At 37.4% G+C, this 27537-nt stretch overlaps 1 protein-coding gene across 10 annotated transcripts in view; it reads left to right on the top strand.

The window, feature by feature from the left end:
• The window catches only part of grid2 (glutamate receptor, ionotropic, delta 2), a 519954-nt gene that overhangs the window by 47834 nt on the left and 444583 nt on the right, over window positions 1-27537 (top strand). For 7 of the 10 annotated variants that reach the window (XR_007187436.1, XR_007187438.1, XR_007187437.1 and 4 more), the window contains exon 2: window positions 22959-23114. Coding sequence is in view for 7 of the 10 variants with exons in the window: in XM_048209694.1 (XP_048065651.1) it covers window positions 22959-23114 (156 nt within the window). In the remaining 3 variants the exon portion in view is untranslated. Of the gene's footprint in view, window positions 1-11566; window positions 11750-11951; window positions 12008-12359; window positions 12496-22958; window positions 23115-27537 lie in introns of those variants that run through there. The other 3 variants (XM_048209689.1, XM_048209690.1, XM_048209688.1) reach the window with 3 other exon arrangements.

Genomic DNA, 27537 nt, shown 5'->3' with positions numbered 1-27537 from the left:
CTGTTAACTCTCAACACTGTAAGCAAGAGATGATAATTTAGTGGATGATTTAAACATATTACTCAATCAAATGTAGGTATAGCGTATTCATTCAAATGTAATCATAACAGTCGCTTGAGGGAGCTATTTTCGACCCCAAACTTTTGAACGGTATGCAGTTTATTTATCTTCGCTCCTTGGCAAGTTGAATATATTTATATATTATTGTTTATAATAATTTTTAATACATCATGCAATTATTAATCATATGTGTGAGGATTCATCTCCAAAATTTTGTTTTACATTCTCCCCCCCCCAAATGTTTGTCCACTATAAATTTGACTTCAATTCCAGCGGATTGCTCTGAATATTATATGCGGCGTTGCAAAGCTGTTAGACTGTGGGCGAGTGGAGAAGTCAGGGCTGCGTATTGCCTTCTTGCTGGGAGAACTTGCTTTTTTTCATCTCCTCTGCTCCCCCACTCTCTTGTCCTCCAGGCCACCCACTTCTACTGCAGTGATGAATAAAACAACAGACGCGGGTTTGTTGCGTTTTTGCTGACTCTCTGTGTTTTAAATGAAGCAGCAGACAAGCGTGGCTATGCTTACAAGTAGCGCCTTGCTTCGTAAAACACATACTCGTGGGTAGGTCACCAGGGAAAGGTTAAACGGCTTTTGAATACTTTGCTCCATTGAAAAGATTCCATGCCTTAAACAGACCCTTGGTACTAGATAAGGAATGTAACCTGGTCCTTGATCACTGAGGTACGTGGTATGGAAGAGAGAGAGAGAGAGAGAGAGAGAGAGAGAGAGAGAGAGAGAGAGAGAGAGAGAGAGAGAGAGTGAGAGAGAGAGAGAGAGAGTCACCATGGGTGGGTGGATGTCGGTGGACCTTTTAATTTTGAACCCATTTCCTGCTTCATTTCTGCTCATGCCTGATGTGCTCAGTGATGATGGATGATGGACCTGGGTGCATTGTGTTAGATCTTGCATATCTTCAGCCAAGCTTGTCAGGAGCTGACCAACCTACTTTTAAATTAATCTATCCCATCTCTCTCTCTTCCTCATCGTCCTCCATTCTTTGACACCTCAGAATGAGTGGGGCAAGTCTGTGTCTTCTCATGCAGAATTTTTCAGTGAATTACATCAGTGTCAAGCAGGCGAACGCTTCCAGATAATTTACCTCTCAGCTGAGATGGATTTGCATTATAAATAAGGGAATATTGCCAGTCTGTGATGCTGCCTTATTCAAAATAGCCTAAAGAACTGTTAAAGATGCCTAACTGAGCACAGACACCTACTTAAAGTGTCACGAGCTTTGTTTATCATCATCTGCCTAAGTTTCAGAGAGTGTGGCTATCTGCTTAAAAATGTCACAACAAGCTTTTCGCAGCGAAAGCTTGTGCTTAGCAACTCCGTTTGAAAAATCACTGGGTTGTCTGGGTTGAAGGTTGTCTTGGTTTACAGAGAATCTTCTAACCTGTAATTCTGGTTGATTTTCATACAGACCTGCGGTAGAAACATTCATTCATAATAGATAGGCCTTTTCAGTGATGGGATGCAGGGCTTATGTTGGGATTCACTTGAGGGCCTCAGTACTTAGCGTCACTGTTAAAAAGCAGCATTTCTACCTCATTACCAAGACCACCTGTGCGTTTTCACACACCGGCTGTGTCTGAATGCTGAAAATCTAAAGGTAGGAAAGAAAAAAAGGTGCATTATTGTCATGTATTTACTAATGACGATTTTTAATATTTTATTATTTATTTTGCAAAATGCAAAATATGTTGCGTCATGCACGTTGCACTACAGTTTCAAAGTTATATGTCCAATGAGTGGCGCTAAAAGCTCATTTAGTTTTTTTCCCGGACAAGACGAATGCGAATATGGCAACATTTTATTACGTTGGAGTTTGTACGTATTACCGCAGTTCTGAATTGAAATGTCCGGTGAGTGGCGCTGAAATATTAAAGGATTAGTTCACTTTCAAATGAAAATTGGCCTAAGCTTTACTCACCCTCAAGCCATCCTAGGTGTATATGACTTTCTTCTTTCTGATGAACACAATCGGAGATATATATTAATAAATATCCTGATGCATCTGAGATTTATAATGGCAGTGAGCGAAAACAAAGAGTATGAAGCTGAAGAAAGTGCATCCATCCACATCCATCCACCATAAATATACTCCCCACGGCTCCAGGGGGTTAATAAAGGCTTTCTGAAGTGAAGCGATGTGTTTGTGTAAGAAAAAATATCCATATTTAACAAATTATGAAGTATAATATCTAGCTTCCGCCATACTGCCTTCCGTATTCAACTTATGGAGAAAGCGTAATGCCTCTCGCAGTTATGTTATACGCCTTCTCAATTCAACAACTTACCGAAAAAGTTTAACTGACACGACGCCAGTTCCATTTTTTCGTAACCATTAGATTGCACAAGTATGAAAGAAATGACAGTATTTTACACCTCACATGGAATAACAGTCAATTTTATTATGGTTATTTTTCTTAAATAAGACATCCTTGACGTTTGCAGCCTTTAAATGCAACCTACAAAGGACACAGCCTCCGAAATGAGACACAGCTCATGACTCATCTTTCACGGCTTACGGCTCTGTCTATTAAATGCCGCTCCATTTGAAAGCAGGTGATGGTGATTTCGCGGTAATCAGGGAACCGGCTTTACTGACGAAATGCGCGTGACAATCGCATGGGATATATCGCCCGGCCCTAGCTATTATTATTATGTCAGTTGACTTGAACATGTAAATGTATTGTCTTATATGTTAAGTTTGAGGGTCAATAAAAAAAAATTAAAAAAAAATAATAATTAAAATGATTTGTACTGTAGCAAATTTTCAAACTGTATTTCTTTTGATTCTTAGATTGTGTATCATCCCCAATGGACCCTTTTCACGGACCGTAATGACGCGTTTTAATGTTCATCAGCATCGTAAATCTTGCAAAGTTTTTTATATTTTTCTTTTTCTTTTGTATGTACATGTATGTACATTAATAACACTATACTTAGTATTGTATTACCTTTTCATCAAATTACAAAAAAACTGAAGGTATTTCTAATACAGCAGCATTGGGAGTAACAGTAAAGTTGAAATCTTTCTCTCTTCTGTCTGCCATTTTTAATCTCTCTCTATTTTTTTCCTCTTTTTGAAAGTTGTGAAAATACTGTTGTTGATTTTTTCTTTTGCTATTTGAGAAAATGGGGACACAAAAAATATATTTAATGTATTCTCTCATTCACCGCCATAGAATTTTACCAACTATGACGACTTTCACTTTGAGAAACCCAGACATGTTAAAAGGGTCTATAGATTTATCTTTTTGAGTTTTACATTTACTCTTATGGGTCAGAATAGAGTAGACAGGAAGCCATGGGCAACAAAGATGGGGTACAGGATCTGAAAGGACCATGAGCTGGGACATTTGGGTCGCCTGAAGTGCAAAAAAATGGCAGAGTGCAGCCCACAAAGGCATGAAGGGTCTGACCCCTGTAGTCATATATAATGCAATGCCAAGAAAGGCTGCCCGGGAATGGGCAGAAGGTGCAATATGACTCAGTCTGGCTCATTTATCTGTATTGTCACATATGTCAAGTTCAAGTGTCCATAAAAAAAGAATGGTACAGTAAAAACGTTCAAACTTTGCATTTTTATAGCCCGTTATACTGTGTATGAAGGCTCCGTGTTATATTAAACGCACCCTTGAATATGACGACAAACAGCACTTTAAAAATCCTTTATGGGGACAAAGCTATAGATATGGATGGGTTAATGAAGCATGGCATCATTTAAGGTGGAAAGAAAAGTGTCAATATGTAACTAGATTCAGCCTTGTCACACTGCAGCTCTGATGAATGCTGAATATTGACATTTGGGCCAATGAGTAAATTTTAATTAACGAAGAATCAGCATCCCAGCAAAGATTCAAGCTCAGTTTTCATTGTAAAATAGGAAAATCTACTATACATACGTGAATACACAATCTAGATCTAGATTCACAGTCTGGGTCTGATGGAGTGGTTAAGTAAATTAAATTTAAATGTACAGTTTATTTTCAATGTCTGACTGCATTTCAGCTGAGAAATAGGCATTATAGTCATTAAATATTTGGTTGGTTGTGTAAAGCGCTCTTGAATTTGTCCTAGATCATTAGGCATGCATTATGGTGCCTTAAAGCCTGTCTGAAACCAGTTTCCTTAGGGAAGGCATGTAAAAGCACTGATGGTGACTTACAGACACTCTTAGGTTTCAGACCATAGAGCAAACTTGCTTTCCTGATTCAGGTGAGGGAACATTCCAGCCCCATGGGACTTTTTTATGTGAGCCCAGGTTTTCGCATCGGGAAACAGACAGCCAGGAGCCAGAGCAACAATCATCAAGCCGTACGCAGAGGTGAAAATATCTTGGCTTGCCCCACTTTCCCTGCTTCTCCTCTCATTTCTTCTGCGCATATCCGTCTGGTGGACAGCGTGACTCATTGTTGGACTGTCACTCTCTTAATGATGTCAAAGGGTCCTTCTCTAACAGGAGTCATGCCTTCACGTGCCCATCTGTCTGAAGACTTAGCAGCCCCATTTAAGCCAGGTTTGATTAAATGTCAGAAGCAAAGATGTGTGCAAAAGGAAAAGGTGAAGGACAGCAATGCAGGATGGAAATTGCTTTTGAGGGGCAGGGGAAGCTGGCAGCTCAATGCATTAATGATGAAGGGAAATTAATTTACATTGTAATAATGAAAGTGCGTTGGAGCCAGAGGGAAGGAAGCATGCAGTGTCTTTTGCAGGAGAAATAGCATCATGGGGAATATTTTTCTAATCGCTCTCAAAAAGGATAATGCGCAGCAGGTGTCTCATTGCACGCACAGGTCGTGTCAAGCCGTCAATAGGGAAAGCATTCACTGCTGTTTTTTTTTTTTTTCTTCTTCTGCCAAAGTCCTTTAATATGGCCGTCATGCACTCGCTTAAATGAGAATGGGCCTTGGTGTAACAGTTTTACCCACCTGTGGCTCAATCACAGCTCCTTGTCTTGTAACAGCTGGATTGTAAGACTAACAAACACAAATTAACAGTGACTATTATAGTCCTGTTTGTACTTCTGTTACACTCAATTAACCCACAGTGACTTCTTTTGCATGAAAACTGTTTTACTCCTTGATTTACTGTATACTTTGGTTGCATATGATGCGAGACCAGGCTTTCAGTTAAAAGAAGGCAATTGACATTTTGTTGTAGTTACTTTACTTTAGAATACATGTGGAAGCTGGTCCACCTGAAAATACCATTTATACCATTGTTGTCAAGGCTGAAACCAGCTTACTAAGCTGGTAGACCACCAAATGGCCATCCTTAGGCTGGTTTAAGTTTTTTTTGTTATTGATCATTAAAGGGTTAGTTCACCCAAAAATGAAAATTATCCCATTTACTCACCCTCAAGCCATCCTTGGTGTATATGGCTATCTTCTTTCAGACAAACGCAATCTGAGATATATTTAAAAATATCTTGACTCTACAAAGATTTATAATGGTAGTGAAATGGGGGGCATGTTTTGAAGCCCAAAATAAATGCATCCATCTATCCATCATAGAAATGATCTATACAGCTCCAGTGGGTTCATAAAGTAAAAAAAAAAAAAAAACTTTTGTAAGAAAAATATCCATATTTAAAACTTTATAAGGTAAAATATCTAGCTTCCGACAGACAGCCGTACGCATCGATTTACGGTGGAAGAGTGAATACTGACCTGACGCTTGCGCAATGATGAACGTGGACACGCAGAGGATAGAGCAAAACAAAACGTCTTGTGGAAGCTAGTTATTTTAAAATGTAAAGATCTAAATGTGGATATTTTTCTTACAAAGACCCATCGCCTTGCTTCAGATTTTTGGCTTCAAAACAACCCCCCCCCCCCCATTCACTACCTTTATAAATCTTTGGATAGCAAGGATATCTCTGATTGTGTTCATCTGAAAGAAGATAGTCATATACCTTGAAAATGGGTCAAAAAAGAGAGAAGAGTTTAAAACTCATTAAGAGAATATGATACTATTTAATTTTTTCTGTTTGATTTTAAATATATTTGAGAAGCACAATTTTGACAAGCAGCAGAGATCTTAGTCTTTTCCTATTCAAGTTAAGCTCACATGTCCCAGGGACTGATTTGCCCTAAAATAACTTTATCACTCAGGCTTGACAGTAACCAAAGAGCTTATCACACTGAAGAACTGGCTAGACATTGTCAAGCTCGGATCTGATCCATGCTGCTGCTGCTTCTTTCTTTTTTCTTTTTTTTTTTAGCAAAGGCAAAACCACAAATCACAATTGCAATTGTTATGATTATTGTTTAATCAAGTGTTTTTCTGAGGTCCTAACACATGACAAATACATTAAAGGTGCCATGACGTTTTTTTACAAGATGCAATATAAGTCTAAGGTGTCCCCTGAATGTGTCTGTGAAGTTTCAGCTCAAAATACCCCATAGATTTTTTTTAATAATTTTTTTTTAACTGCCTATTTTGGGACATCATAAAATATGAGCCGATTTAGGCTGCGGCCCCTTTAAATGCTCAGGCTCCCTGCCCACAGAGCTCGCGCTTGCCTTAAACGGTGCATAAACAAAGTTTACACAGCTAATATAACCCTCAAAATGGATCTTTACAAAGTGTTCATCATGCAACATGTCTAATTGCGTAAGTATGGTATTTATTTGGATGTTTACATTTGATTCTGAATGAGTTTGATAGTGCTCCGTGGCTAAAGCTAACATTACACACTGTTGGAGAGATTTATAAAGAATGAAGTTGTGTTTATGCATTATACAGACTGCAAGTGTTTAAAAATTTAAATAATGACTGCTCTTGTCTCCGTGAATACAGTAATAAACGATGGTAACTTTAACCACATTTAACAGTACATTAGCAACATGCTAACGAAACATTTAGAAAGACAATTTACAAATATCACTAAAAATATCATGTAATCATGGATCATGTCAGTTATTATCGCTCCATCTGCCATTTTTCGCTATTGTCCTTGCTTGCTTACCTAGTCTGATGATTCGGCTGTGCACATCCAGACGTTAATACTGCCTGCCCTTGTGTAATGCCTTTCATAATGTTTGGAACATGAGCTGGCATATGCAAATATTGGGGGCGTACACCCCGACTGTTACGTAACAGTCGGTGTTATGTTGAGATTCGCCTGTTCTTCGGAGGTCTTTTAAACAAATGAGATTTATATAAGAAGGAGGAAACAATGGTGTTTGAGACTCACTGTATGTCATTTTCATGTACTGAACTCTTGTTATTCAACTATGCCGAGGTAAATTCAATTTTCAATTCGATGGCACCTTTAAGAAAACGGCCACATAAAAGTCTGTGTTTACAGAATGTAAATAATTTTCTCATTTAGAACATATACGATACTTTACGCCTTAACATAGCCTCCCTTGTTAAGCTAGTGAAGCAGCGTGGTCGAGACACCAGCACACCGACATCCCATGCTGGGCATCAGCATCCAAACCACAACTTATTTATGCAGATCTTTCCAGCTGGGGTGTCATCATTGTTTTAATACGGTCATGATGGGCTTTGTTAAAAATAACTGCAAATAACCACAGCGGGTTGCCAGTCGTTCATGACAGTTTAATTAAATTTCACCCACGGCCCAATAAATGCAGGCACATGCTTGAGGGTAGACCACCATACATCCTCAAACAAAAGCCAGAACAGCACTGTTTGTTTGCATGCTGGCAGACGACAAGAGGTCCGGACGACTGCAAAGCAAAAATTGAGAGTTATTAATGGCTGACAGTGCGTGGCGGGCCACTGCCAGTATGATAAACAGTGCTCGGTGTTGCTGTTTTTATAACACATATTATATCAAGCCATTACTGCACTCAGTGGTCTGCAAAGCTCATTAATCCGCCTTGTCTCAGAGGTGTCACCGCAAACCCGCCGTCCTTTTAGAGATGCGCCCCTGTGACCGTAAATCTGCGCCTAAGATGCAAAAATCCTCATGCTATCGCTAACTAATACATCATCATCATCAGACCGTGCCAACGACTGAGTTGCCTTCATCATCACCAATGGCCGCAGGGGGATCGGGGTTGCAAGTGCTTTATCCTTGTGTACTTGTGTCCTAACTGCCATACTGAACAGTATTGATCTGTTTGACCCAAGAGGTCAAGCTTTGGCTGGTTAATATGGTCCTTTTCAGTCCCTCTGATCTTTCTCTTTTGATGGCCAAACAAAAGTATCTTTATTTTGTTAGAGGAGATGTTTTAGTATTCTGAAATGGACTTATGTTTTTTCCAATTGGCAGCTTTTGATATCACAGCTCAGGATAGTCGCCCATGAGAAAAAGTTCAAATTGCATACTTCCAGGGGGTCCCAAGCTATTCGAGCTGTGCCTTTGAGATGAATGCTAACGGATAGCTCTCTCCAGGTATTTTAGACCTCCCACGACATACCAAAGAGAGTTTCCAAATAGCAATTTGCTTGTAAATTCAACATGTGTCTTAGCTCCATTACACTGCCCACCCTACTTACTAAGGTTTGAAAGGTTGAACCACAGAGACTTTTCACCTAGGTGCTGTCCTCTCAAACTGTCTAACAGTGACAGGCTTGACAGTGTGCACCAATATAGACCCTCTAGCCGCTCTGACTAAAGTGTAGGAGGGAAGTTGTCTTTCGTTTTCTTCAGGTTGTGGCAGTTCACTGAGAGAGAACACATTGTAATACCCGCTTAAGGCCAATTATCTAAGCTCTTCTTCCAATGAATTTGACATTGTTTGAGAAGATCAGTGTGTTATTGTCATCAGCGTGACAGAATTATTGTGGCTTTGTTCCATGTTCTTAATCTTTTTTTATAACCTCAATTGATTCTCAAAGACTTTTTGTATTTTGATTGTCCTGTGTCCTTAGTTGAAAATTATTAATTAAAGTAACAAATTACTATTATTTGATTAGTGGCGTGTCCAGACTACTTTGACTAGTGGACAAAGACTTATTCAGAAATGCAACCCCCCCCCCCCCCCCCCCCCCCCCAAAAAAAAAAAATCATTTGACTGTGCTTTTCAGAAATGTGCTTTTCTTACACCCAAAATGCTTTGCAGTTAATTTACACAGATAATATCCAATTTATGTTTAACATAAGAGCGGACACAGCCATTTTTAATTTAAATGTGAAAGGCTCCCAGTGTCAGCAGCTTCCAGTTATTTTAGCTATACAAAAACAGTATGTTATGCTGTTTGATGTTGCATACTGATATTTGTTACCATATTATTATACATTTATCATATTTATCATAAACTCATTGGTTTGTAGCACAAATAGTTTTACCATTTACTGCACTGTTATTCCTCTAGTTATTGTGAGAAATCTTGCACATTCATAGGAAATAGCTTACTTCCGCATTGAAAAAGAAGGTGAATAGCAAATGTTACAATGTTCCCCTAATTGATAGCAACATTAAACCGTTAAAAAAATGAAAATTGTCATAATTTACTCACCCTAATGTTGTTCCAAACCTGTATGAGTTGCTTTCTTCTGTTGAACACAAAAGAAGACATTTTAAAGAATGTTTGTAACCAGACAGTTGACGGTAGCCATTGACTTCCATAGTATTTTTTTCCTACTATGGAAGTCAATGGCTACTGTTAACTGTTTGATTACTAACATTCTTCAAAATATCTTCTTTTGTGTTCAACAGAAGAAAGAAACTCATACAGGTTTGGAACTTGAGAGTAAGTGATGACAGTTTTTTTTTTTTTTTTTGGGGTGAACTATCCTTTTAAGGTTAGTTAATGCTAGTAACAATAAGCTGATTTTATCACACCAGGTAAAATAAATCTCTATTTTTATGCTAATCACTTTGTAGCATTGAGGTGAGCTGGTATTAATTAGCTACAGTAATAATGTTATCAAACCAAAGCTGGTTACTTGTAGCTAACAATATACATGTAGATAATTTGCTCCAATGGCAACAAGTTACATCATGGACAGCAAACTGCTATTTGTTGGGTAATCAGTTTGTGTTGTCATATTTTTTTTGTGGATAGCCAAAGCTGAGTAAATATCACGTGATTAGCTGCCGTTTCTTTGCGCTGCTTCCAATTTAATCCAAGAGGGTTTATCAGATTTTATCAAAGGTCTCGTCTCTTGGGAGAGAGCGAATCAAAGTTGGACCACCTGGCTAGGGATCACCCATCTGGACACACATCCATGTTATTGTGACCAGTTGTTGTTAAAGTGACAAAGAACTCTATGACTGAATCCAGTTGTCCTTGGCATGTCCAGTTGAGCCAGACTATTGCTTTGCTCTTTGATTTATTTGATGAAGTTGTCTTTTGCCTCGCAACTCAATTGCCCAAGAGCTGCAGCCTCTCTGCCTGTTTAGAGCCACAATCCAGCAGCTTGTAAATCAGGATTCGCAGCTACCCTCTCATACTTGTGCACACTTACACTCTCTCGCTCATCCGAAGAAGAGAAGCCCCCTTGGGATAGTGAGTGGGACTGATTAAGACAGGCAAGAATTTGATTCCTGTTGCTTTATTCCTCTTGAGAGTGGCTGCAGGATATTAATCTGGCCAGTGTTGCTTATGAGGACTTGCCACAAGCTCTTGAGCACTTTATTGTGGAATTATGTGTTGTTCTCAATCACACTACCTAAGTGCTTGAGGTAGTCTTTGCCGCAGTTTGAACAAGCATCCGTGCCCTTTCAATATTTAGATTTTTTTTTTTCAAGCGCCCTGAGCCATCTCTCTTTTTTTATTTTGTTTTTTATACATAATGAAACGGGTAGCAAGGTGCTTGTTATTGACATGCAAGTTCTCAACAAAAATAATTTCTTAATGAGTATTTTTCTTGTTTTTCATTCAAATATGTAAACATCCTTACAACAAGGTAAAACTACTTGAGAAGCAAGTGCATTTTGAAGGCTTGTTTAAAGAGAATATATTTTGAATTGCAAAATGAATTGCAATATATGGAGTTGGACGGTCCAGATTTCTCACGGTTTTAGGGTCACGGTTTCGGTACAGTTCGATATGTGCTATGTTCAGTAAAAAATAGGACAATTGTCAAATTTGGAATTTCTTCACGTTCTCATGAATTTGATTCATACATTGATAGTTTGTGTTGTTAGTTATATGATGCTGTGAGCAGTTTAGCACTGCTGCAGTTCATTTTAAAGTTTCCCCTGCATTGTGTTGATTATTAGGGACAAGAAAAAAATATTATTTGTCAAATTTGAATAACGTTTTAGTATTTCTTGACAGTATGAGGGAGTTTAATTTGTTGATAGAACGATCGTTAATCTAGTTAATGATTTAATGCACCGAGCTCTGCAGTCACAACACTCTACAACAGCATAATGTTACTTTTAATTATTTTAAACCTAATTCTTAGTCAAATTAGAATGATTTCTTAGTTTTATATATCATTTGTGATTGCATTTTCTATAGATATGGTCAGACGTGCAGTCTACCAATGACATTAGAGCGACAGCACTAGGAACGCCCACAAGCGACTTCACAGTACAAAGACTAGCGACCATAGACTGTAAAAAAAGCTAGCGACATGCAGCGAAAAAGTCGCCGGCGGTGTGAACGGGGCTACAGGCGATCCACACTCCATTTCAAAAGGCACATTAATGCTTTTTAGCCTAACCACTTTTAAACACCACCGCGGTCAACGGTCGACGGTGACGTCACGTGCATTTCCCGCCGGAACGCGCTTCCTCAGCTGGACTGTGAGTGGCAAAAGAACCTGCTGCATGACTGGATTTAATAGGGGAAACTGCGAAAACTCGAGTAAAACAAACAATTACACTAAAGGTTGGGCTCGAAAGTGTTCCTTATGACATGTAAAATAAACCTAATCCATGGATATTGACATGAAGCCAGGAATCGTGTTTCCTGACATTTATATGTGCCTGATTTCGACGCCGGGGAAATACATAAAGCAAATCTAACGTTACCTGTGAACGCTTTATATAACTACAATATAGGTAAGTCTATATTGGAGTGATCACTTATATCAATGTTATATATATATATATATATATATATATATATATATATATATATCGTCATATTGTCCAGTCCTAAAACTTGTAAGTCCAACATTTAGACACAAAATTATAACTGGAAAACATGTTTCTTTTTCTGTAATTTCAGCTTTCTTCTTTTTTCTGTAGCTTTCAGCAGTCTGTAAAAAATACCTCAGATTTTGTATCAAAGCTGTTTGTACAGTCAGTCGCAAATCTCTTTCCGTTTTGGATGTGTTTTTTTTTCTTTTTTCGCCGCATTCACGCTGAAAACCAATGCTGCCGCTCAGTTTTTGTGCCACTCAGTGGGCGTGACCGCAGTCATAACGGTCGGCGGTGACGTCACTTGCATACCCTCAATGCGCCAGTTCATAATGCAGCTCGGAGCTCGAGTGAACGCGACCAGCCTTCTCTTTACTACTACAGAATGAACATGAAGCAACATGAAGGTATGTTGAAAGATATAGTTGAACGTAATTGCTCAGTGAGTGTTTCAACTGCTGAAGGATGTCAGTAAAACAGTTTGTAAACAATGTCACGTATTACATTTACCTCAGAAAAGCAGTGTCAACAGCTTGTTAACGTTAGTTTGCAAGAGAAATTAACTGTTTCGCTAAATTTATTCATTATATTAGCCTTTATATTAGTTGTATTTTACTTAACCTGTTAGTTAAAGGTGCTCTAAGCGATGTCACGCGTTTTTAGGCCAAAACATTTTTTGTCACATGCAGCAAACATCTCTTCACTATCCGCTAGCTGCCTGTCCCCTGAACACACTGTAAAAAACGCGGTCTCTGTAGTCGCCACAAGCTCCAAAAATGGCAATTAAAACAAAATGGTGCAGCCTGGACCACAAAACATAATAAACATGCTCCAGCCAATAACCGACAAGAATGATTTTAAATGCTCGTTCATGACTGTTTCAGGAAGCACGGAGAGGAGGGGGGGGAGGGGGGAGGGTCTAGCTAGCCTCTGTTTTGTTTGACAACACTTCGAACGTCAACAGGAAGTTATTCCACCCAGGATCGCTTAGAGCACCTTTAAAGGGATAGTTCACCCAAAAATGAAAATTTGATGTTTATCTGCGTACCCCCAGAGCATCCAAGATGTAGGTGACTTTGTTTCTTCAGTTGAACACAAATGCTGATTTTTAACCCTCTGGAGTCTGAGGCTGATTTGGGGCTTGGAGAAGTTTTGACATGCCCTGACATTTGTGCTTTTTTCAGTTGTTATTACACTGTATTCAGCACAAACTAGGCTACAATAATATGTGAGGAACATGTATGTACATGTTTGTATTTTTGAAGGAATAATGTTTATGCGTGGTTATTGAAAAAACAAAAAACCTGAAATAAGTGAAATAAGGCCAAAAAAAGTATATTAAATCTGTGTTCACAAGACTTTTGGGTATTGGAGGTTGTAGACTAGAGTTTTTGCTTCAGAATTATGTAAAAATTATGCTGCCTAGTCCTTCATATAAAACAATATATTGATTTAGTTTTTGTAAGACACTTTTTGTGAAGAAACACAGTATGCGTGGAGGCGTGAATCTGCATGAATAATGGGCCATTTACACCTGAGAAGACAAAATAATCGCATAATAATGACCTGAAATGACTTGCATATTAATGAGGCCTTTCAGTCAGGTAGGCTGTGAAAAAAAACCTCTGTAATAATGTCTCAGCTCATCATAAACAGCAATACTGTGAAATATTATTACAATTTAAAATAATGGTATTCTATTATATTCTTTAAAATAAAATGTATTTCTGTGATGCAAAGTGTCTGAACAATTATGTTACCTCTATGGCATTTCATATAGGCTTTTAGCTTAAAAGCATGCAAATTTGGAGAAATATTGATGGATTCTTATATATTTATGTCAATTTTCTATACTGAGAAGTAATATTTATTGTCATCACTATGAGTGCTGGATACTGTTTTTTCAATTCATACTTGCAGCCGGAGGGTGCTCTCTGTACACGTTTAGTCCACAAATTATTCTAAAGAAGAAGAGGACATTTAAGGAATGGTATTTTCAATTCATACTTGCAGCCGGAGGGCGCTCTCTGTACACCTTTAGGCCACTAATTCATATAAAGAAGAAAAGGAACTAGGAACTAATGGCATGTCTTCTAGAGATCGTTAACCATTGCTTTAACATCCAAATAAACACTTAATACTTAAGACAATAAATACACGATTGAGACGATGAATGCATGTATTGCCTCTGAATTTGCGTCTGAATAGCGCTGGCTCTGTGGGCGTGGCCGCATTAGCGGATAATGAGCTGAATCACAGACTTCTGACATGGCTCTCTTTTCATACAGATTACATAAACACAGAATGTTTGTTTTCGATTTGACTTGCACGATTTAAAACCTGACGTTTCAACGTTTCTTTACGTCTACGTAAGTGTCATTTTTTTTTTTTTGTCATTAGTATTCATAAGTTACAGTTCACTTTCTGAGAACTATCAGATTGGACTTCGTTCAGAGGGAGAGGAGAGATCACGCATCATTTTAGTTTTCTTTATTTTACAGAAAGCACAACATTGTGTTTTTACTCTGAGTGTACACAAATAAAAGAAGACATTCTATAGTTTCAATTGATATATTATTTATGTCTCTATGACAAGAAATGATGGAGTATTTTAAGTCTGTTTTGCTGCAATGTGAAAAAAATCCTGCAAAACGCGCCGGCGTGTTTACAGACCTCAGGGAGTTAACTCCAACCGCTGCCGTCTGTCAGTCTTATAATAAGAGTGGAGGGGAACTCGAACGATAAGAGTCTAAAACAATTCCATAGACAAGTCCAAATTAAACCCTGCGGCTCGTTACGACACATTGATGTCCTAAGACACGAAACGATCGGTTTGTGCGAGAAACCGAACAGTATTTATATCATTTTTTACCTCTAAAACACCACTATGTCCAACTCCGTTCATCACTCACTTAGTGAGGCCTGATCTCGCTCTGACAACGGCAGTGATGTCTCGTGCATATACTTCAATGAATGCTAGACATCACTGCCGCTGTCAGCGCGATCAGACCTTACGAATCGAGTGCTGAATGTAGTTAGACATAGTGGTGTATTAGAGGTAAAAAATGATATAAATACTGTTCGGTTTCTCACACAAACCGATCGTTTCGTGTCTTAACACTCTGAGGTCTAAAAACGCGCCGGCGCGTTTTGCAGGTTTTTTTTCACATTGCAGCAAAACAGACTTAAATACTCTGTCATTTGTTGTCATAGAGACATAAGTAATGCATCAATTGAAACTATAGAATATTTCCTTTTATTTGTATACACTCAGAGTAAAAACAAAATGTTGTGCTTTTTGTAAAATAAAGAAAACTAACATGATGCGTGATCTCTCATCTCCCTCTGAACGAAGTCCAATCTGATAGTTCTCAGAAAATGAAGTGTAACTTAGTGAATACTAATCACAAAAAATTCATACTTATGTCTAACAAAACGTTGAAATGTCAGGTTTTAAATCGTGCAAGTCAAATCGAAAACAAACATTCTGTGTTTATGTAATCTGTATGAAAAGAGAGCCATGTCAGAAGTCCGTGATTCAGCTCATTACCCACTAATGCGGCCACGCCCACGAGCCAGCGCTATTCACAGGCAAATTCAGAGACAACACATGCATTCATCATCTCAATCGTGTATTTATTGCCTTGAAAATTGTTTATCTGGATGAAAAAGCCATGGTTAGCGATCTCTGGAAGACATGCAGTAAATTCCTGTTTGTTTTTCTTCTATTGATAAGTTTTAAGTGAGTTTTTGTTTCTTTAGCGCCCTCCGGCTGTAGTATGAATTGGTAAACACCATTCATGGAATATCGTCTTCTTCTTAGGTGAATTTGTGGACTAAAATGCACAGAGCGCCCTCCAGCTGCAGTATGAATTGCAAACACCAGCGCTCATAGAGATAACAATGAATATTAAATAAAAAATAACTCCTCTGTATAGAAAATTGACATAAACATATGAGAATCCTATATTTCTCCAAATGTGCATGCTTTTAAACTAAAAGCCTATATTCAGACTCTTTGCATCACAGAAATACATTATATTTTAAAGTATAATATAAAACCATTATTTTATATTGTAATAACATTTTTCTGTATGTTTCATATACCATGATGAGGTTGAGACATCACAGAAGTTTTTTTTCACAGCCTACCTGACTGAAATGCCTCATTAATATGCAAGTCTTTTCAGGTCATTACTATTCAATTCTTTTGTCTTCACAGGTGAGAATGAGCCATTATTCATGGAGATTCACGCCTCCTCGCATACCGTGTTTCTTGGCAAAAAGTGTCTTACAAAAACTAAATCAGTATATTGTTATAAATGAAAGAGTAGTCAGCATAATTTTTACATAATTTTGAAGCAAAAACTCTAGTCTACAACCTTCAATACCCAAAAGTCTTGTGAACACAGATTTAATATACTTTTATTGGCCTTATATCAGTGACTTAAGTTTTTTGTTTTTTCAGTAACCACGCATAAACGTTATTCCTTCAAAAACACAAACATGTACACACATGTTCCTCACATATTATGGTAGCCTAGTTTGTGCTGAATACAGTGTAATGACACTTTTGTCATTTATATGTTTATGAACAACTGAAAAAAGCACAAATGTCAGGGCATGTCAAAACTTCTCCAGGCCCCAAATCAGCCTCAGACTCCAGAGGGTTAAGACATCAATGTGTCGTCACGAGCCGCAGGGTTTAATTTGGACTTGTCTATGGAAGTGTTTTAGACTCTTATCGTTTGAGTTCCCGTCCACTCTTATTATAAGACTGACAGACGGCAACGGTTGGAGTTAAAAATCAGCATTTGTGTTCAACTGAAGAAACAAAGTCACCTACATCTTGGATGCGCTGGGGGTAAGCAGATAAACATCAAACAAATTTTCATTTTTGGGTGAACTATCTCTTTAATGTAGCTTGAGGCCTAAATAAATCCGTCATGAAAACAAGTTATGACAGCCACTGTGTAAATGATTATATTTCAACAAATTGGAGAAACAGAAGGTAATGCAAAAACTGCCTTGTGTAATTTACATGTTTACAATACATACATTTTTTTTAATTATTATTATTTGAGTGTTGATGATTATATAAAAAAAAAATAGCAACTGAATTTAATAAATTGGGCTCTGTTGTTAATTGTAACCTTTATTATAGTAATGTGCAAGTATGTATATATATATAAGGGGGATTTCCCCCCTTCTGGTCTATGTATCCCTGCCTCTGATAAAAAAATACCCAACCCTTTAATAATATCTTCGTTATCTCCTGATGTTACAAGCAACTGACACTTGTTGTAAGTTTTATCTTCAGATATTCAGGCTATGTTTGATTTAGCGCTGCCAGAGAAAGCGAAAGTAAAAATCACCGGCCTGTGTGAAACGCGCTATACAAATAAACTTGATATCGCCTTATAAAGTCTAATAACAAGCACAAACTGTGTTAAATAGAAATTGATGTGCAAGCAAAAAGGTTTCTGTCCTTACGGTGTTTTCCTACTTTACCACAATAAAGAATGCGAATAGCCTATAATAGGCCTAAAAAAACGAAAACGAAAGAAAGAAATGTTTATAATCCCCTGCGTGAGTGAAGATTTAGGTAAAGAAACAGATTCCATGTTCAGTGGAATAACTAAAATGGAATATTGTTAAATTCTCTGCTAATCGGGTGACCAGATCGCGATTCGCAAAACAGAATACAAAGCTTAAATGTATGGACTCACGTACCTCTCATTCGGCATGAACCAAATTGTTGCGATGTCACATTTAATTGCTAACCTTATATTTCTTTTGTAAACAAAGCTTTGTGCTTCACTCGTGTCTTATTCACGTAAATACTGTCACAGGGTACCGAATATACCCGGAATCTCGGTACTACCGGTACTACAGAAATGCGGGTATCGTCACATTTTCAAAATTTCAGTACCGACTTGGTACCGAAGTACCGGTACTTTTGACAACACTACTAGAATTATTAAAGGTGCCGTAGAATTAAAAATTGAATTTACCTTGGCATAGTTGAATAACAAGAGTTCAGTACATGGAAATAACATACAGTGAGTCTCAAACACCATTGTTTTCCCCTTCTTATTTAAATCTCATTTGTTTAAAAGACCTCCGAAGAACAGGCGTATCTCAACATAACACCAACAGTCGGGATCATTAATATGTACGCCCCCAATATTTGCATATGCCAGCTCATGTTCAAGGCATTACACAAGGGCAGGACGTCTGGATGTGCACAGCTGAATCATCAGACTAGGTAAGCAAGCAAGGACAATAGCGAAAAATGGCAGATGGAGCAATAACTGACATGATCCATGATATCATGATATTTTTAGTGATATTTGTAAATTGTAAAATGTTTCATTAGCATGTTGCTAATGTACTGTTAAATGTGGTTAAAGTTACCATCGTTTCTTACGGTATTCACGGAGACAAGACTGTCGTTATTTTCATTTTTAAACACTTGCAGTCTGTATAATTCATAAACACAACTTCATTCTTTATAAATCTCTCCAACAGTGTGTAATGTTAGCTTTAGCCACTGAGCACTATCAGACTCATTTCAGAATCAAATGTAAACATCCAAATAAATACCATACTTACGCGATTAGACATGCTGCATGACGAACACTTTGTAAAGATCCATTTTGAGGGCTATATAAGCTGTGTGAACTTTGTTTATGCTGTTTAAGGCAAGTGCGAGCTCCGGGGGCGGGGAGCACGATAATTTAAAGGGGCCGCAGCCTGAATCAGCGCATATTTAATGATGCCCCAAAATAGGCAGTTAAAAAAATGAATTAGAAAAAATCTATGGGGTATTTTGAGCTAAAACTTCACAGACACATTCAGGGGACACCTTAGACTTATATTACATTAACACGTTCTACGGCACCTTTAATACTTATCTAAAAATTATCTAAGAATTATTAATACTTAGCTAATACTTCAAATCTCAAGGTTAAATCAGAAGATTTTTTGTAAAAATGTTCCTTTAACAGTTGCCAAAAATAGTATATAGCTTCACTGTGGTTTTTAACAAATTTTCAAAAAAAAACAAAAAACTTTTCAAAACATCCCCCCTCTGGGTTTTTCACAAATCGCACCATATATATATATATTTGTGTAATATCACATGCAGTGTTTATTATCATTTAAATATCTAGTTTTAAGAATGTTTTAGTATTATTACTGGGAGACAAAACTAAAAAATACTGATTGTATATACTGAAAAAGAAACTAATTATTTGATAGTTGGTTTTAATTAAACCTGCATTTTTCCTCTTTGTCGCCATCTCTGTTTGAAACCTGCAATTGCAGTCATATGCGGAATGGTTATCTGTACGTGCGTTGTTCAATGGCACAGCTCGTCAGCGCGGGTGAATCTAATGTTTGCTGTCAATCACTGCACCGGTGGATACTGAACTTCAGAATCACAAATTCTACATTTTGAAAGTATGACTAATATAAGAATTTTCACTGGAAAATATAATCTGAACCAGTAAGTAACATTTCTGCCACTTTTGTTCAGACCAACTGAGGAAAAAAGCATTAGGCCTACAATAAATCGCGCTGCCAGTGATGATTAAATCTAACGATCGCTTAGCTCGGATCACGTCAAACCGTGCAAATTATTATTACTGTTATACTTTGTTCCCAAATCATTAATGTTAACAACATCATTGCATTTAGTGCATCATGTGTATTTAGTGTGTATTAGCGTTACCTATAGATTTCAATTTCTGTAGCCACTCCACAGTCCAAAGTCTTTTGCTTTTTGACTACAAGTGAATCTCCAGTTGTCACTGATGATTGTCATTTGGATCTTTCTGGATTACAATCCACCATCAAAATTATATGTTTACTTATTTCAGCTGCTGTGAGAACAGGCTATAAATGATCCGCTACAAGCAGCGTCCTCACGTGATAAAATCGACTGGCCTGGTCTCCTTCCTTTCTGTTTATGGACGTGACGTAATGACGCACAGACGAACTGCTGCATGCTTGAATTTCCTGCAGAAATCCACCAGGTCGCTCTTATTTAAAACATGATTTTGATTTAAAACATGATTTTTGATTTTGGATAATTTTTAACCAAAAAAAGTTACGGACTGCAGCTTTAAAGTGGCAAAGCAAATCAAGGCAGATGCACATGGACTTGAGAATAATACCCCTCTACGGCATTCCCTATGCGACGGATGATATGTGCGCCTTTAAAGAAGCTTCCACCTTGAGTTTTGTTTCTATGGCAACTCTATTCTGTCCTTAGATAAAAGACCCATTATGATGTTTAGCAGAGGACAAAATAACTGTTTTTTTTCTGAGGTTTGTCTTGTTAAAGGCTTGACAGTTTCACAGGGCCCTGCAGGTAGTGTCTTGACTTGGCCTGTTCACAACTGACCATAGACTCAAATGTGATATCGGTACATTGAACTGTCTCCTGTGTGCCACTCATTGAAAGATCACCAATTTGTCCCCACATACTGTGAACTGAAAATACTCTGCTTCATCCTACTTCCTACATACCGCTGAGGGTTGACAATTTTTTGACGTTACTCTCATGTATACAGGTCGACAAGATTCAATTTCCTTGTACATTAGATATACAAGAATCAATTTTAGGCCCTGAAATACTGTTTTCCATTGTAGCCGGATCTGTAGAGACCAACAAGTGTAGATGAAATTGCTTAAAGAAACATTTTCACTCTGCCTGCACTTTTCGAAGCCTGACGTGTGCATTTGTGGAGATCATTGCATGTTTATTTATATATGTTTGAAGACTTTGTCTGAAGCTCAAATAATTGGCAGTCTACAAAAACCTTTTTACTTAAAAGCTGGTATATATTCTTTTGTCTCATCTAGGATTCATTTATTGAATTAAAAAAGTAAGGTGCTAAATAAAGCCAGACAGAATAATAATAATAAAGCATTGATTTTTTGGCACAGCGCTACTGTCTGGCACTCATTTTACATAGTATATAGTGATGATGTTTGTGCTGTGCTAGGCTGTTTTCTAACTTTTTTGTACAGTATGTACATTATCATTTGTTGTTTTAAAGACATTTTGATAACACATTTTTAATCTTTTTTTTTATCCTATTGTTTGCATTATGTTTTCACCTCAGCTGTGTTTGCTAATTAACTGAATACTTATACAGTTAGAGATTACTTCAAATATTACTTAAGGCGAGACACTACAGGTGAATAGGGATTTTTTTTTAATTAAAAGATATCACTGTGAAACTTCTCCAGTTTATTACTGGCATAAACATAAGAAAAAAATGTATTACAAATTTTGTGTAAATGTATTTTTAATATGCAAATGAGGCCTTATATACTTAAATATATGCTCATTTGCAAACATTTCCAAAAACAAAATCTGAAAATTGGAATGGTCCAGGTTTAAAATTTTTGGTTATATTTGTTGACATATTAGATGAAAGGGCTTTTACAGAAGGGATTCTGGATATCTTATTTTGTGCTTTAGTAAATTAGAGAATACTGACAATAGCCTTAAAAAAACTATTTTCGCCATGTTTTTTTGAGTAAAATGACCCATAATTCAGGATAGGAATGATATATCAACAAATCCCTCTGTAAAAGCCTTCAGAATATAGTTAAGTATAAGTCTGGAAAAGTTGGTGCTTGTAGGTGCATGAAGTGGATATATCTGATCTGAAGTGAGAAAAAACTCATTTTGAAAAACGGCCTTTAAAGTTTTTATATTGTTAAGTCTTTATTTCTATTGAAACCCCAACCTACAAACAAAATATATATTCAGTTTATTAATATCAGTATTATGTAATATTTAAAACACATGGAAATTGATAAATGAATAAATTATTAATAACAATAGCCTTAAGCTGAAGAGAACTATCATAACAAACACACATAACAGCAGTCACAAAAACTGCAAACTTCTGCAGTACCTATCTCTCTCACACAGACTACACTCCAGCAACACACTACTACAGAACCCATGATTCTGTGGATCGATGTTAATTTTCAGCCCTGATCCAGCACAGTTAGGACAACACAAACACATGACTACAGTAATTCATACAATCGGTGACGTGAATTATGAGCCATTCCTGTGTGGCGCGGATGTCATTCCCAATCCCTCCAACAACTCTTTCCCTTTCCAAACAATAGGTTAGCGATGAGACCTGCTGAGGGGTTTCACGTCTAATCTGTTGTTTACTTTCATTTTACTAGCTCTTGCAAGTGACAGCTGTTGCCGTATTTTGATTTCGGTGTGTCAGCATTTTCTCTCAGGCGCAGAATAAACAAGGAGCGTGACGCCTGAGAACCAATCACGTAGTCGGAAATTCACAGGATCAACAGATGTGGTTTTCCCTTAGATCCCCGGCAAACTTGGCGGTTGGTTATTTCTACAAAGGAAATGCATATTTGGATTAGACAGCGCTGTTAAGAGACTGAGAGCTTTACAATGATACGTGGCATAACATGTTTCTGTGAATGGAGACGGCACGGGAGCTCGCGTAAATCCAACTTTTGTGATTTCCGATAGAAATCAAAGGCGCAAGTTGACAAAATTAATGAAATAACCACCTTAATGTGTAATGTTGACATATTTTTTATTTTGACATGAAAGCTTACATGTTAAGGGAGCAAACTGGCCCAAAATCTCAAAATTGACCACTGCATGAAAAAACGATGTTTTCACCTGCCGTGTCTCGCCTTAAACACCTTTAGAGCTTCTCTCACATGAGAGTTTGTATTGGTCAGGAATGGGTTAAAAAATATTATGGAGCAATTTGGATTCTGTTCATTTCAAGTGTCTGTTTCTGTGTTTAGTTGTCAACCATTTGATAAATCTTAATATGTTATCTTGCCTTAGGGGCCATTTTTGATGAGTCTGCCAAAAAGGATGATGAGGTGTTCCGCATGGCGGTGGCAGATCTCAACCTCAACAACGAGATCCTGGAGACAGAGAAGATCACTGTGTCCGTGGAGTTTGTAGATGGAAACAACCCTTTCCAGGCAGTGCAGGAAGGTAAGTCATTTGATTATTTAAATCTGTTTTGAGAACATACTTGCGCACCTTTCTGGACTCATCGCCCTTTAATGTGAGCCTCTATGGAATTGCAATGAAAAGCAATTCCAAAAAATGCTGATAATCCAATATGTGCATCCTTAATTCAATCTAAATGATAATTAGAATAGAACAAGATAAAGTGAGTGGCTGGAAAGATAGACAGACAGATAGATGGATACATTGGCAGGTGGATAGATAGATAGATAGATAGATAGATAGATAGATAGATAGATAGATAGATAGATAGATAGATAGATAGATAGATAGATAGATAGATAGATAGATAGATAGATAGATAGATAGATAGATAGATAGATAGATAGATCAGTGAGAAAGTAGGCAGATAAACTACCGTGCAAAGGTCTTAGGCACATCAGTATTTTCACCCCCCAAAAATGTTTTTTTGCTGCAGTGTACAGTAGGAAATATCAGTTTACATTTCCAAACATTCTTTTTACCCTTAATTGTAATAGTCCCAGTGAGATTTTTGTGTGCACAAGGAGTCTGACAACAGCCGGTGCTCCACACGGAGATCTGATCTCACCATCATCGAGTCTGTTCTGTGATTACATGAAGAAACAGATGAAACTGAGACAAACTAAATCCAGGAGAACTGTGGCTGTGTCTCTAAGACGCTTGAAGAAACCGACCTGCAAAGCTACAGTACTGTGAGAAGTTTTAGGCACTTGTGTAAAAATGCTGCAAAGTGAGGATGCTTTCAAAAATACTGTCATAAATAGATTTTATTTATCAATTAACTTATATTAACCAAATCAAATCAATATTTGATGTGACCACCCTTTGCTTTTAAAACAGTTTTTGTCCAGGTACACTTGGGCATCATTTTTCAGGTAACTTTTGCAGGTTTCTTAAAATGTCTTGGAGACACAGCCACAGTTCTTCTGGATTTAGTTTGTCTCAGTTTCATCTGTTTCTTCATGTAATCACAGACGGATTTGATGATGGTGAGATCAGATCTCCGTGTGGAGCACCGGCTGTTGTCAGACTCCCTGTGCATACAAAAATCTCACTGGGAAATACTGTGAGATTTTTTGGGGGGTGAAAATACTGACGTGCCTAAGACTTTTGCACAGTACTGTAGGTTAGATAGATCAGTGGGTGAGTAGATACTGTAGACATGTACTGTAGTTTAGATAGATTGGTGGGTCTGTGGGTAGATAGGTTGGTTGGTGGGTATCTAGATAGGTTAGATAAATCGGTGGATGGATTGATAGGTTAGATAGATCAGTGGGTGAGTAGGTAGATATCTACTGTAGGTTAGATAGAACAATGTTTCGGTGGGTCGATAGATAGGTTAGATAGATCACTTGGTGGGTAGATAGATAAATGGGTGGGCAGATAGATATGTACTGTAGGTTAGATAGGTGGGTGCGTAAATAGATAGATCACTGGGTTGGTAGAGACTGTAGGTTAGATGAATTGGTGTATAGATTGTAGTGTAACTGTAACATACAAAAATACCAAAAAAACTGGAGGATGCTAAATGTTGTAAACAGAGCAAATGTAAAGCAGTTTGTTGAAACAAACAGTTGTAGGCAGAGGAGTCAAAACAAGTCAATGTTTCATGCACACAGCGGAAGAATCATAGAGTCTTATAGCAGTAGGCAGGAATGACCTTCTGTGGCACCATCTCTTAAACCGTGGACGGATCACTCTGTTGCTGAATGCACTCTTCATTTCAGCAAACATGCCTTGGAGAGGGTGGGAGACATTGTTCATGATGTTTATTAAGTCGGACACCATTCTGCTTTGAGCCACTACCTTCAGAGAGTCAAATAATGTTTGCATAAGACAAAAGACATGAATAGCCTGCATTTGTTTACTTGGTGTTAAAAATATATGTATTATGATGTAAATAGTTTGGGTGACCCTATGAAGCCTTTATTTGTAGTCTGATCCTCAGTTCATGAATTTTACTTAAAATTCCTTGACTTAAAGGGTAAGTGTGGCTAAATTAGGTGCCTCTTTTAATCATTAGAATAAAGTCTTGCCTCAGTCCTCCACTTAATATGCTTACTCGGCCTGATGTTATGCAATTGTCTGGATCCAACACTTTCATAGCATTCATGGGTCAGCATTATCTCAGCCCCTAATATTTGATTTAAGATCAGTGGAATGATCTAATAATACCATGATGCTGTGGTTTCCTCAAATTAGTGCTGTTAGTTCTTGGAGCAGGGCCATTTTCTGTTATCTTGCGAGAAAAGAGGACAGGTACAAGGCTCTTGGAATGTTGCCATTAATGCATCAGCAAGTTCACTGTGTTCTATACAATTGCAAAGATAAGTTAACTAGCACTTAATCTAACTTTGGCATCTTCCGCTGTTTCTTGCTCTCTGCTAATAGAAAGTTTTATATGCTTGTTCTTATTTGTTTCAAGGTATTTTGATATATCCTGTTTCACTATATTTAACAATGGCACAATAATGGATTTATCTGCTAAATTGTTTCAAACAGACCAGGAACTAAACTCATGTAAACAATGTGTGATACGTTATACATTCACTAAATGCGATTATATTGGTATGTTGTTTATTTGCATGCACTGTCTCCCTGAAGGATAGAATAATAGTGCAAAAGGCAAAAAAAAAAAAAAAAAAGATTTCTCATGCTAATTGCGTTAAACAATTCTCCATCTTACAGGCCGCTTCTAGTGCCAGGTTGTGTAGGATCTAAATAGGATCATTAAAAAGTGCTTGACTACAACATGCATGAATATAAGTCCAGTCATGATGTTCTTCTCCATTATTTGATCATCATTTTGATGAATTACTGCTGCCATGATCAACAGAAAATGTGCACAAACACCTCTCTTTTCAATAAAGTCTGTTTACCGCTTGCTTAGCATGGGCGGTAATAGCACAACAATAATTACACTAGGCAAATAGCACAGAATGAGAAGAATGACAATGGCATTATAAATAGAGGCTAGTTAAGTTGGACTGCAGATGGTTAGATAAATAGATAAAATGTTACTGTTTAGAGGAATTTTATGTATTGTGAGTGATTGATGTTATATACCACATTTTGTCAGCTTTATTCTTGATGAAAGTTTTTTTTTTTTTTTTTTTTTTTTTAAGACAAAGTATCTCACATTTAAAGGGTTAGTTCACCCAAAAATAACAAATTCTGTCATTAATTACTCACCCTCATGTCGTTCCACACCTGTAAGGCCTTCGTTCATCTTCGGAACACAAATTAGGATATTTTTTATAAAATCTGATGGCTCAGTGAGGCCTGCATTGCCAGTAAGATAACTAACACTTTCAGATTACCAGAAAGCTACTAAAGACGTATTTAAAACAGTTCATGTGACTACAGTGGTTCAACCTTAATTTTATGAAGTGACAAGAATACTTTTTGTGTGCCAAAAAAACAAAATAACGACTTTATTCAACAATATCTAGTGATGGGCAATTTCAAAACACTGCTTCAGGAAGCTTCGAAGCTTTACGAATCCTTTGTTTTGAATCAGTGGCTCGGAGCGTGTATCAAAGTGCCAAAGTCACACCCCCTGGTTGTAAACCATTGAAATTTTGAAACACTTATGGCATAACAAAGCCTCGTTTACTGAAATCACGTGTCTTTGGCAGTTTGATAAACAAAGGATTCGTAAAGCTTCGAAGCTTCATGAAGCAGTGTTTTGAAATCGCCCATCACTAGATATTGTTGAATAAAGTTGTTATTTTGTTTTAGGTGCACAAAAAGTATTCTCGTCACTTCGTAACATTAAGGTTGAACCACTGTAGTCACATGAACTGTTTTAAATACGTCTTTAGTAGCTTTCTGGGCATCTGAAAGTGTTAATGATCTTGCTGGCAATGGAGGCCTCACTGAGCCATCGGATTTTATCAAAAATATCTTAATTTGTGTTTCGAAGAATGAACAAAGGTCTTATGGGTGTGGAACGACATGAGGGTGAGTAATTAATTACAGAATTTTCATTTTTTGGGTGAGCTAACCCTTTAATGATACGTGGCTTTCATATGAACGCATACAAAAATAATACATAAAAAACAACTCAAAACAACATAAAATTACATGCCTACTTGACTTCTGCTCATTAGGTAACATCCCCTGTTAACTCTGTTAAGATATGTTAATGTAAACATGGCTGACATTTTTCTGACTCTCATTCCTCTCAATTATTTTTCTGTGATACTGTTACGCCAGTTGGCAAGCATCTCTGCTTTTTGTTCTCCTTCGCATCTGAGTGTAGATGAATTCAGTGGTGCCGCCATCCTTTTAGCCACATGGAGTCTTGGAGGTGAAGGGCAGAGTGGGACTTGTTGTAGTTATCTAATGGAGAGGCATGCATTAGCTAACTACACGGTCTGCTTTTGATGGGTCTTCTCGCTAA

The sequence above is a fragment of the Megalobrama amblycephala genome, linkage group LG12, assembly GCF_018812025.1.
Source record: "Megalobrama amblycephala isolate DHTTF-2021 linkage group LG12, ASM1881202v1, whole genome shotgun sequence".
Taxonomy (NCBI): domain Eukaryota; kingdom Metazoa; phylum Chordata; class Actinopteri; order Cypriniformes; family Xenocyprididae; genus Megalobrama; species Megalobrama amblycephala.
This window is presented reverse-complemented; position numbering and strand designations above follow the sequence as displayed.